Raw genomic sequence first — 13,217 nt, 5'->3', positions numbered from 1 at the left:
TGAAAAGGTAGTTCACCATCATCTCTCAGATGGGCAGTAACTGCTGGCTCAGCCAGTGGTGGCCACATCGCAATAATGAACAACCGAAAGTTCTGCAATGAAGGACCCAAGATTCCACACCTGTTATATTATACAATGTGCTGTTTTTTTCCTTTCCCAGGTTTAACTTTCAGCATCTGCTCCAGCTAATATGCAACTTGTCTTTTAGAGATCTAGGCTGGCTGGATTTATAATATTCTCACAATTTTCCCAGGGTTGCAGCCATTCAACAGAACACTTATGGTTATACACCAAAGTCATTTAAATGATCAGGCTGCTCAAAGTTTGCACGTTGTCTGCACTGGAGACAAGCAGCACAAGTTAGCAGCATGTTGCAATCCTTGTACTTGTTACTGGATCTGTTTGAAAATTATGACCATTAATCCTAGGTAGAATGAACTGACTTGAAAAAAAATTTAAAGCTAGCACAAATTTGTTAGATGCAAGTTGTGCTTTACTGAGACTTTTTTCTGATAAATTAGCAGACGCTAGCCGAGGATGGCCTTGATGATGTTGTGTACTTGGAATTTCAAAGGGTTTTTAATAAAAGCAACATCTAATTGACTTATTAGCATAATTTACACCCATGTGGTTCAAAGGTTGGTTAAAGCATGAACATGAAACTCAAAGGGACAGAAAGACAGTAATGGTCAATGATTGTTTTATTAACCCGTGTGGTTATGTGTAGTGGTATCCCAAGGGATCATTATGGAATACTGTTCTTTTCACAGATAATAATCATCTGGACTTGGATACACGGAGCACAATTTCAAAGAATGCAAATGACACAAAACATGGAAAATGCAAGCCGGTAGGATATTGATCTGAGGAGTCACAGGCCATTAGGTGAAATGGGCAGCCACTTAGCAAATGTAATTTAGTACAAATGGTAACTCCGGTGTGAGAACCATTTATCAAATAGGCTTCAGGTGGAAGCTTCCTCGCCTCTGGATTAGAAGGTTGGCGGTACATAATCCAATTTGACATTCCACTAAATAATGAAAGAACACCCACTTTCAAGGGTGTTGTTTTTCAATGAAGGTGCTGAAATTTGGTTTAGTCTGGAGGTAGAATATCCCATGGCACTCTTTTGAGGAAGGTCAGGAGTTACTCATTTCAAACATAATCATGAAAGAAAACAAAATTATCCTGTCATTTCATGTTGCCTTTTGTAGGACTGTGTGTGTAAATTGGCTGCTTTGAGTTCTAAATTGCCACAATGACTACACTTCAAAAGTACTTAATTGACCACAAAGTGGGGCATCAACAAAAGCTTTTTATCCTTGGAGGTGACAGGATAAAATGGAAGGCCATTAAGAAAGAATTCAAGATCCTTAGTATGATAAAGAGATAAGCAAGGAGTATGTAAGTTATGTATATCTTTAGGAAACACTGGCTTGGGCACAGATGGAGTTGAGGCAAAAGTATATGCAATAAGTTATTGTGATACACAACCAGAAAGCATTGTCAAAGCAGATTCAATAATAACTTCCAAAGCAGATATGTAAATACTTGAAGTGGAAAAGAACTGTTTGCTTTTTCAAAACACCATCTTATTCTCTCTCATGCTAATGTTTCTTCCTAGGTCTGCTGCAGTGTTCCAGCAAAGCTAATGCAAGCTGAAAAACCAGCACTTAATTTTCCACTTAGGCACTTTACAGGTTTCATGACTCAAATTTAAGGTCAACAACTTCAGACCACAAACTCTGGGCTCTATTTTGATTTACACCCTCCTCCCTGCCCCTTTGGTGTCTTTCTGCATGAATATGTTCTCAGCAGAACTGACCCATTTTTTGCAATTAGCATCCGTCTTTCTCTATATCTTTGCTCGACTATATTTAACACTCCCATAATCGTTTGCTCTGGGCGCCTTTACTATATTTTTCCACTGCACAGAAATTTAGGTGAAAAGGTTTGTTTGGTTAGGCAGAAAGAGTGGGAAATGGGACAATTTTTCCAAAAAGCTGACATAAGAACAATATGACATAGCTTATTGTTCTGCTGCATGATTTACTGATTTTTTAAATAGACATTCATTGACTTTTGCTCACATCCCATACATGACAGAAAATGAATGGACACTTACAAATAATGACAGTAGTTTAAGCAAATCCTACTTGAGTGGATAATCACTAAGATTGAAATTGAATGACTCACAACTGTTTTCTGAAATCTAAAGGCAGCACTCCAACCTTAAAAACCTTGACTCTATTAATATTTCAACTACAATAAAGAGCTATCTATTTATTTTTGTGCCAAGAAATTGTTTGCCTGAATTCTGAAGGTCAATGTGCCTCATGTCCTTGATAGTAGGGTCATTTACGTTAATAGGATCAACATTGTGGCATGATTACCACAGGTTTATTTCAATTTAATTTCACATTTGCGTTTTGTAACTTCCATGACCAATCCTGCAATGTAAAACAGATAGTGACACTGATAAATACTGAAATACTGTTAGGAAACTAGGAAAATCCTGCACAGAATTATTAATCTTCACTGGTTTACTTTAATCCCGTTTCTATAAATGCTGCAAGCTTTTTAAAATTATTTGATGCAAGATCCATAAGTTGACAAATAAATCAGTAACGATTAACAGACAGATTAACAGACACTGTGTCAATAAAACACGAGCAATTTAAATACCTATCGTCTCTATCTGATGACACTTGAATCTAGTGTTACATCTGTAAATGATTTTAGCAATTCTGACATCAGGCTTAAAAACAGGCTTAACAAATGAGAAAAATTTAACCCAGTGTATTTTTTTTCTGTGCATGAAATACCACTTTCTATTGTTGGAAATTGTAACTGATACTTCAGAAAAAATGTAGTTTTTCATCCTAAAACTTAACACATTCTGAAGGAAAAATAACTTAGAAGGTGACTTGAACCTTTGCTCTTTGTCTTGACGTTGAACGTAATTTTTCTGTGCCAGTCTTCAGTAAATTGTCTCTGTCACATAATTCTTCTTTTGATGGATCCATTCCACGCATTTTCAATAGTTCTGTTTGCAAACTATCAAATTTGGACTTAAACCACAAATGTGCTTCTTCTAGGTTTGCACTAACCTACAGATAACAACGCAACTGTCAACACTTTCCCAACTATTAATGCAGGTTAAATACAACTTCTTGTGTAAAACACTTGTACATCGTGTTCATTTTTTCAAATATCTACATTCACTGGTTAACAGTGAACTACAGTAAAGTCAGAACTACACTGCCATTCCCAAGATTCACTGGCATTACTGTTAGCATGTTCACTCGATCGATTCTAGAATTTAGATTGAGCGGTTTGTGTCAATGTTTGCTAGAGTTTAGAAGGATGAGAGGAGATCTAATTTAAGTATACAAGATGTTAAAAGGGATTGACAAAGTAGATAGAGCAAATGTTTCTTGTTGTGAAGCAGTCTAGAATGATTGATTATTGATTTAGGATAAGGAGTTGCAGATTTAAACAGATGATGAGGTATTAATTCTCTCGGAGTCATGAATCTGTGAAATTCATTACCTCAGAATGCAGTGGATGCCGAGACATTAAGATATTTTAAGGCGAAGATTGACTGATTTTTAATATTATTACAATATTATCAAAAATAACAAGATAATAGGTGCAAGAATTTAATTGCACCATCTTGGCTATGCTACATGATGATTAATGCAGTTACACTTAGAAATTCCCGAGTAAGACAGTAAAATTATGATATTGCTCATAAGATGGGCAAGATTTCTTATCAATGTAGGATATAAATAATACTAAACAAATTATCATCAGTGTCCTACCTGTTGTGACTCCAAACTAGCTTCCTTCAGTTTCTGCTCAGTTACTTCCTTGCAAATTTGCAAACTCCTTATTTTTGCTTCAAGAGTCTAGTGACAAGAATCAATATTTTGGGACTTTTTAAAAATCAGAATTTCACCATTCTCTGTGAATTAAGTTTAACAATTTATTACAGTGAACTGAAAATCAAGATCTTTAGTGTTATTAGATTTGGTAACAAACTCTGCAAGTTAATAATGGTGACAGAAATCAAAGCAAGTGAATAGACTGTAGTACAATGCATTCCACAATCCCATTACAGGATTCAGGGAAACCTTCAAGGTTAATTCTGAATTCTGAAAAAGTAGTCACAAAGCCTTCTCACAGTAAGCAACTTTGAACACTTCCATTACAATGTTAATACAACTGCCCTGAAGAGTTAATGAATAGCTTACTTTATGGCTAAAACTAGTTAATGTGAACATTATAATGCTGGAATTCCTGGGCTATGATAGCTATGTGACATTCGGCTCTGACACTGCTGGGGTTGGTTGTAAGGTTCATGATGTTCCAACTCTAAAATGTAATTCTGAGAAATGACAAGAAGATGCCTCTGAGAATTCTTTAACATGGGATGGCCATTGATTATCACACAGTCCTGGTAGAACAAGGTCTTTATTGAATGGTAGACATAGTGAAGATGGTTGGGCACGAACACTCTGAAGGTCCACACAAAACACAGACACAGCAACACAAACACACACCTATGTCAGGAGCCCACAATCTGACTTACTTGTGGGTTCGTATTATGGAGTAGGTGCTCCATATCAATTAGCACCTGTAAGATCAATAAAGACTGGAGTGTTTTTAACTCATATTAGTGTCTTTCTTTACCTTTACAATTCCTCAACCTTACCCACACAGATTTTAAGCCTTCCAACTCAATATCACTTCTAACTATTGATTTTGTTTAATTTCTTACTAACCTTCCCTCAACACCCGCTTCTGGCCATCTGCCTATCCTTTCAGTAGGATGGATATCTTTGCAAGGATCCCCTTGCAACCACATCCTTGTGATACGTACAACATCATGTCTGCCACTTTCAATCTGTGCTAAAAGCTCACTCGTTTTGTTTCACATACTGCATGCATGGAAGTACAACTCCCTCAGTCCTGCATTGATTGCCCCCCTTCTCATAGATGTCCCCTGATCTGCTGTGCCTGAAGTGGGATTCTGACCCTTTCCATACTCTCTGTACTATGACTTGCTCATTGTAACTTGCTAATAACCTCTACTTAGACCTTCCTGCCTTTAACTTTTTCCATATTTCTCCACGTAACTGAACCCACCATCCCTAACCTTCACTGAAGCCTTAACCACATTCCTAGTTATGTGATTCACCAGGACTCGTGAGGTTTCTCACTCAATAAGTTTCTTTTTTATCTGCTTCCTGTGATGTCCCACCTCAAATTGGCTCCAAGTAGCATTGGCTATACCCATTGCTGCCCAAATCTGTAGTCACTGTCTCTGCACTGCTTTTATTCCCACTGCCCGTCACATTTTATCATTGCTTCTCTGCTTTTATCTCCATTCCACCTGCCTGTGTTCTCACCACCTTTTGTGCTACTTTTATCCCTGCTGGTGGTCTTCTTCTTTCCTGCTGCACCTGAAAGGAGTTAAGCAACCAAAGTGACAAAGTTTTATTGCTCTATCTGTAGATCCTCATTTTCAAGTTACTTGTGATCTCCACCAATAGGTAGGGGGCGAAGGAGCTAGGACCTGACTCTATCCAAGCCAGAATAGGGGACTGAATCCTGAATTGGCATTTGTTGGAATAATACACAAGTTGTTACTCATTCTGTTTGAATGTGTTATGAACACATTTTTCTTGGCTATCAATTCTGGTGCGCAACTGGCTGTAGCTTCTGGCTTAATAACAGGGATGCTACTCACTACACTAGAAGACCTCTACAAGATGGGATGGCACAGTGGCTCAGTGGTTAGCACTACTGCCTCACAGCACCAGGGACCTGGGTTCGATTCCACCCTCGGGCGACTGTCTGTGTGGAGTTTGCACATTCACTCCGTGTCTGCATGGGTTTCCTCCAGGTGCTCCGGTTTCCTCCCACAGTCCAAAGCAGGGCACAGTTTCTCTGGTCTCTACACTGGGAGGATGTACAACCAGTGAGGGACTAGGGGCCTCTAAATTTACGGTTTATGGGGATAAAGTAGTCAAATTCATAGTGATATAAAAGGTACTGAACCAAAATGGGAGAAGCTGAAGGGGCTACAGCAACACAAACACAAAAAATGACAAAGAATGGGCAGAAATCTGCAGACAACAGACAGGGCCCACAAGTCACTCATGCAAACACACAGTTGAAACCTCACTTATCAGATCAAAGTCAACAATGCAATGTTCACAAAATGGATGGCATACATGCAAAGTGAGTGCAATAAAAGTATTGTCATTTTTCTAAAGGAATAGAGTTTGCACAATTTTTTTGAGGGGCTGCACGGGGCATTTGCAGTAATTAGACCTTCACTGGTTAAGCAACGTTATCCATCCACCTTCAATTCTTGCTTCATTTGGAGGTCAGTAATAATCAAGGCATGCAGACGAGTTATGTCCTCAAGCAATCATGAACATTACTTTATACTAATTATTTACACCCACAATATGCAAGTTCAACAATTCAGATTGTAACATGGAACTTAAAAGCTGAACATGGTGTTGCCATTTGACAATGACAATCTATAGCAAGTTCTACAAGACAACACGTATCCTCAAGTAGAATAAGGAAGTCTGCAAGGATATAGGCTGCAATTGGGCGAGGGAGGATTTGGGGACTGGCTGGTTTCATGGTGGCCTACTGGCTAAAATATATTCGCAATGCAGCATAATCACTTTGGCTATCCACTGTGAATTTGGTAAGGCCACATTTCTCAGAAAACTTTACTGAGGCATGGAAATGAGTTCCTTGCGAATCTTCCATGTGAGGGCATCAGGTTCAGCTCGATTGCTAAGGGTGACGGGGCTCGGGAGTCACTTCGATAATACTGCAGCATTACTCTGAATTTCCCCATAGATTATCTGCTTATGGAGTTCAAATGTCAGAAGCCATGTCTGTCATTCCTGTCCTCTACTCATAAATTAACAACACAAGGTGACAGTGGAGATTAGGTCTTCAGCAAACCTGGCGAGAACAGTCACCTCTAGTGGCTGCTACACAGAAGGAAAAGCAGCAGGTCAAGATCCACCAAGGCACATATGAAGAAAGAAATAGGAGTAGGTCATTCAGCCCATCCAGCATGCCCTGCCACTCAATATAGCCATGGCTGAGTGAACTCTGCACTGCTTTTTACCCACCCAATCCTCATAACTCTGTATGCCTCTGGCTAATCAAAAATCTATGATCTCTACCTTTAAATACACATATAGATTAAGCTTACAGTCCTCCATGGTAGAGAATTCCAAAGTTTCATAACCCTCAAATTAAAAAAAAATCCACATCACAGGGGAATGATGAGAACCAGGGTTTACACGCTTTGTTGCAGTTATCTGCCAGTGTCAAAAGGATACAGCAAAGGATTATCAATGTTCTGATCCATCATTTCAGAGCTATGCCAGCCGTTGGGCAAGGACATGCACCCTCTAGGACCAGATGTCAATCGAAGATATCAAGGTTATCAAGGTTACAACTGCCCTTAATGTCTACGGCAGCAGCTCACTTCAGGATGAAACTGGGGCCTCTGTGGCACCACCCTTATAAGTTCAAGTAGGTTGGGCAAATGACACTTTCTGTTAATACCAATACTTTTTCATTTTGGGAGATCTGGAAAGATATAAATACATAAATATAAAGGAAATACAATTTAGTGTTAATCAGCAACTTCAATACTTCAAAGGGGAAGCAAGCTTACAAAACAGTAGATTGCACATTGGCCAGAGATAATGGGAACTGCAGATGCTGGAGAATCCAAGATAATAAAGTGTGAAGCTGGATGAACACAGCAGGCCAAGCAGCATCTCAGGAGCACAAAAGCTGACGTTTTGGGCCTAGACCCTTCATCAGAGGTTGGCCTTCCGTTATAAATCCTGACACAATTTTTCGTTGCCTTATAAAGCAGTTTATTGCTCAAATGCAAATCTTCCCTTTTAACAGCAGATGACAAAAAAAAATGTTTTTCTTTGTCTAACAGAAGCATAGATACAGAAGACATCCCACCTGACACTTAGTCCTCAGCTCTTGACTTAGTTTATGTTCCTTCTTTAACTGGAGTTCTTGCTGTTTGTAGACGGATGCTGACTCAAGCTGACACTTCGCCACATTTTGAAGCTCTTCTTGTAGACTCTGCACTTCTGTCATAAACTTCTGTATCATTTGAGACTGCAGAAAAAGAAACAACTATAATATAACAGAGCATAAGAAGACCCACCAAGTAAAAAAAAAATCCTGACTTCAATAAAACTGAACACACTTAGACGTTATCCACCATCTATGAGACTGAAATTGGGAGCTATAGTACAGCACTAATCATTTTTCCACTTTTTGATGATATCCAGCACAGACCAGATGCCACAATTTTATGGGCAGTGGCACAGCGTCAGATGGATTCAAATCTGTGACCTAATTAAGGAAAGAAGTAGGTAATCTATTTAAGGGCCTCAACCTTATGTCCCTCTAGTCAAATGAGAAGTGGAAAATGCCTGTACCTAACATGTAGTCTGGCAGGCCTAATACTGATGGGCTATTGGTCAGTGAAAAGGAGGGACGCTGGATGGGGAGGGGGTGGAGGTGGGTGGGAGGGAGGAAGGTGAGAGGGGAGGTGGTGCAGTGGGAGGTGCCTTCTTCCTGGAACCCTGCCAATTTAAGGCTACCCTTCTACTCTCAAAGTCCTGCCTTTCTTCATCCACCCTCCTCTCACGCTCTCCAGCATGCGGCCCCATCCCCATGTACCAAGATCTGCTAACTCAGTCTCAGCAAGATGCTGGGTCCATCGGTGTGAAGCTGGAAAAGCACATGTCATATCACGTCAGCATGAAATTCAATGTTTCAGGCCAAAATCCTCCACACACCTATAGACTCCGGCTTCCAGCATCTGCAGTCTTTATTGTCTCCAGCAAGACCCTGGGTTTGCGGGATCCATCATGCTTCTCAGGCTTCCTGGAAAATCAGAAGTGGGCACTGATCCTGACATGACGGAGGGCTGCTAGGTACTGTTGGTTGTCAATCTATGAGGCAGAATTTCCCTTGGAGAGGGAATGGAATCCTGCCTCACATTAACTGAAGATCCATTGCCCAAAAAATTAAAGTTGGGAATGCCAACCAAATTTGTGTTGGTGTACAGGGACTCTGCCCTCAGTGTAGACCCTAAAGTTTTATCTTCAGCTAAATAATTGGTAAAACAAATATTATTTCTTAACAGATAAATAATGTTCATTTTTTTTCTGTGTACAGACCTGCTCATAATTCTTTTTCTGATACAGTTCTTTTATTGTCTCCATCTGTTTTAAGTCTGCTTCAAGTTCCTAGTCAAAAAACATATCAAAAATAGGCCATGAAAATTCCCCTTCTTATTTCTGTTATCCCATTTTCATTTGCTGAGTATTACTGAAAAAAGACATTTTGTCAAAGCATTTCACCATGCACTCATCCGGACAATTCGCAAGAAGACAGTAAAGGGGAAAATCTTAACTTAAAACATTAACTGCTGAATTCTCCAATGGTAACATCTCTACAAATCAGAGTTCATTTGCCAATCAGCACTCTCCTCTCCTAGAATATATGTTGTTTTTCTCCTTTATTTAAAGTCTTGTACAACCAAATGACTATTTTCATTATTGTTTAACCTCTTTAAAATCAAATACATTCAATTCTTTCAATTCTGTAAAATAATTTGCAGTTAGCTTTCATCCCGAAATGAGGAAAGAAAAAAATCTAAATCGCTTGATTTTTAATAAAGTGTGATTTATGGACGAATATAATGGAAGTGTGTGGCACCGGTTCATTCACAGCTGGTCAATTACCCATCTCATGATTTAAGGTATAGTTTGGCATGGTAATTTTGAGAAAATAGTGAAGCAGTGAAGTGTGAAACACTAGGAGATCTAGGGAAAAATTTTCCAGTCATCATTTCAGCCAAATTACAACTAAAATCACATGTGTTAATAAGAGTAATCAGGAAGGACTAAGCATCTTTTAGTATCTGAGATAACAAGGAGTAGAGGTGGATGAACAGAGCAGGCCAAGCAGCATCAGAGGAGCAGGGAAACTGACGTTTCGGGTAGAGACCCTTCTTCAGAAGTGGGGGAGGGGAAAGGGATTCTGAAACAAATAGGGAGAGAGGGGGAGGAAGATAGAAGGTGGATAAAGGAGAAGATAGGTGGAGAGGAGACAGACAAGTTAAAGAGGCAGGAATGGAGCCAGTAAAGGTGAATGTAGGTGGAGAGTTAGGGAGGGGACAGGTCGGTCCAGAGAAGGCGGAAAGGTCAAGGAGGCGGGATGAGGTTAGTGGGTGGGAGATGGGGGTGGGAGGAATGGTTAGGGAGACGTGGGCGAGCTGGGCTAGTCTTGGGATGCAGTCGGGGGAGGGGAGATTTTGAAGCTTGTGAAGTCCACATATATACCGCTGTGCTGCAGGATTCCCAAGTGAAACATGAGGTGCAATTCCTGCAGCTTTCGGGTGGCATCATTGTGGCAATGTAGGAGGCCCAGAATGGGCATGTCGTCCAAGGAGTGAGGGGGGAGTTGAAATGGTTCACGACTGGGGGGTGTAGTTGTTTGTTGCGAACCACACGTAGGTGTTCTGCAAAGCGGTCTCCAAGCCTTCGCTTGGTTTCCCCGATGTAGAGGAGGCCACAATGGTAACAGCAGATACAGTACGCCACATTAGCAGATGTGCAGGTGAAAATCTGTTTGATGTGGAAGGGCTTCTTGGAGCCTGGGATGGGGTTGAGGGGTGAGGTGTAAGGGCAAGTGTAGCACTTGTTCTGATTGCAGTGAAAAGCGCCGGGTATGGTGGGGCTGGAGGAGAATGTGGAGCGGACAAGGGAGTCACGGAGAGAGCGGTTCATCTGGAAAGCAGACCAGGGTGGGGAGGGAAAAATGTCTTTCGTGGTGGGGTCAGATTGCAGATGGCGGAAGTGTTGGAGAATGATGTGTTGGATCCGGAGGTTGGTGGGTGGTATGTGAGGACGAGGGGTATCTGTTTTAGTTGTTATTGTGGGCAAGGGGTGTGAGGGATGAGTTGCAGGAAATGCAGGAGACACGGTCGAGGGCATGCTCAACCACTGCGGTGGGGGGGTGGAGGTAGTTGCGGTCCTCAAAAAATGAGGACATCTGGGATGTCCGTGAGTAGAATGCCTCATCATGGGAGCAGATGCGGTGGAGGTGAAGGAATTGGGAATAGGGGATAGCCTTTTTCCAGGAAGCTGGGTGAGAGGCGGTGTATTCCAGGTAGCTGTGGGAGTCAGTAGGCTTGAAATGGATATTGGTTTCCAGGTGGAGACAGAGAGGTCCAGGAAGGAGACAGAGGTATCAGAGATGGTCCAGGTGAACTTAAGGTTGGGGTGGAAGATACTAGTGAAGTGGATAAACTGTTCAAGCTCCTCGTGGGAGCGGGGTGGCGCCGATACAGTCATTGATGTAACAGAGGAAGAGGTGGGAAATAGGGCCAGTGTAGCTTTGGAAGAGAGATTGTTCCATGTAACCTATAAAGAGGTAGGCATAGCTTGGGCCCATGCGGCTATCCATGGCCACCCCCTTTGTTTGTAGAAAGTGGGAGGAAATGAAAGAGAAGTTGTTCAGGGTGAGGACGAGTTTGGCTAGGCGGATGACAGTGTCTGTGGAGAGGGACTGGTCAGGAAGAAACGGAGGGCCTTTAGGTCATCTGCATGGGGAATGCAAGTGTATAGGGACTGGACGTCCATGGTAAAGGTGAGGTGTTGGGGACCAGGGAATTGGAAGTTTTGGAGGAGGTGGAGGGCATAGGTGGTGTCACGGATGTAGGTAGACAGTTCCTGGACTACGGGGGAGAAAATGGAGTCGAGATAGGTGGCGGTAAGTTCAGTGGGGCAGGAGCAGGTGGAGACACTGGGTCGACCAGGGCAGTCAGGTTTGTGGATTTTCGGAGGGAGATAGAATCGGGAAGTGCGGGTTTGGAGAACGATGAGGTTGGAGGCTGTGGGTAGGAGGTCACCTGAAGTGATGAGGTTGTGGATGGTCTGGGAGATGCTGGTTTGGTGGTCGGGGGGTGGGATCTTAATCAAGGGGACGGTAGGAGGAGGTGTCAGAGAGCTGGCATCTGGCCTTGGTGATGTAGAGGTCAGTGTGCCATACTACAACTGTGCCTCCCTTGTCCGCGGGTTTTGTGGTGAGTTTGAGATTGGAGCGGAAGGAGTGGAGGGCTGCATGTTCTGCGGGGGAGAGGTTGGAGTGGGTGAGCAGGGTGGAGAGGTTGAGGCGATTGATGTCTCTATGGCAGTTAGAGATAAAGAGTTCGAGGGAGGGTAGGAGGCCTTGGGGTGGTGTCTAGGAGGAGGGGGTGTGTTCGAGGTGGGAGAAGAGGTCAGTAGAGGGAGGGTTAGGCTCATGATTAATGAAGTAGTGCGGAGGCAGAGGCGGCGGAAAAACTGTTCAATGTCCAAACGTGAGTTGTATTCGTCGATATTTGGGTGGAGGGGGACAAAGATGAGTCCTTTACTGAAGGCTGACTGTTTGTCTTCAGTAAGGGGGAGGTCTGGGGATGATGGTGAAGACCCGGCAAGGCTGGGTGCTACAGCATCTTCTGGAGCTGCTGGCTGTGGAGATGGTGGGTGGAGTGATGTACGCCAGTAAATCTTGGATGTTGGTGGCAGCGGCGTCCTCGATATCTGTGATGTCGGCCTCAGAAACGAAGACAATGGCATCAGCAGCAGTGACGATGGCATTGGCTTTTCGTATCTAACATTTTTGGTACCAAATATTTAAAAGTAAAATAAAACAACATAAAAAGCTTTTGAGCCTTTCTTCCCCAATATGTTGCGGAAAAATGTGCAATCTAAATTGAGGATTTTGATACTTGAGAATGTCTCATGGCTCTCTCACAACCGCAACCATCTTCTTTTGTGCCAGGATTCACTCCAGCGAGCTTTCCTGCTAATTCCCAACGAATTCACTTTTGCTAATGTTTCTCAATGCCACATGGAGGACCAGCGGCAGCACGGTGGCTCAGTTTTTGTCACTGCTACCTCAAGTGCTAGGGACCGGGTTTGATTCCAGCCTGTTTGTGTGGAGTTTGCACGTCCTCCTCATATCTGCATGGGTTTCCTGCTACAGTCCAAAAATATGCAGGTTAGGTTGATTGGCCATGCTAAATTGCTCATGGTGTCCAGGGATGTGCAGGTTAAGTGGATCAGCCATGGGAAATGCGG

General features: G+C 42.3%; 1 protein-coding gene across 1 annotated transcript in view; it reads right to left on the bottom strand.

Annotated features, from left to right (window-relative positions):
* Positions 1-13,217, bottom strand: part of LOC125457743 (coiled-coil domain-containing protein 150-like) — an 85,820-nt gene that overhangs the window by 12,245 nt on the left and 60,358 nt on the right. Inside the window, exons 21-24 of the mRNA XM_059651089.1 lie at positions 9,267-9,335; positions 8,032-8,193; positions 3,825-3,911; positions 2,934-3,110 (exon numbers count right to left, since the gene is read on the bottom strand). Coding sequence (XP_059507072.1) covers positions 2,934-3,110; positions 3,825-3,911; positions 8,032-8,193; positions 9,267-9,335 — 495 coding nt within the window. The remainder of the gene's footprint in view (positions 1-2,933; positions 3,111-3,824; positions 3,912-8,031; positions 8,194-9,266; positions 9,336-13,217) is intronic.

Source organism: Stegostoma tigrinum, chromosome 14 (assembly GCF_030684315.1).
Source record: "Stegostoma tigrinum isolate sSteTig4 chromosome 14, sSteTig4.hap1, whole genome shotgun sequence".
NCBI classification, from domain to species: Eukaryota; Metazoa; Chordata; class Chondrichthyes; order Orectolobiformes; family Stegostomatidae; genus Stegostoma; species Stegostoma tigrinum.
This window is presented reverse-complemented; position numbering and strand designations above follow the sequence as displayed.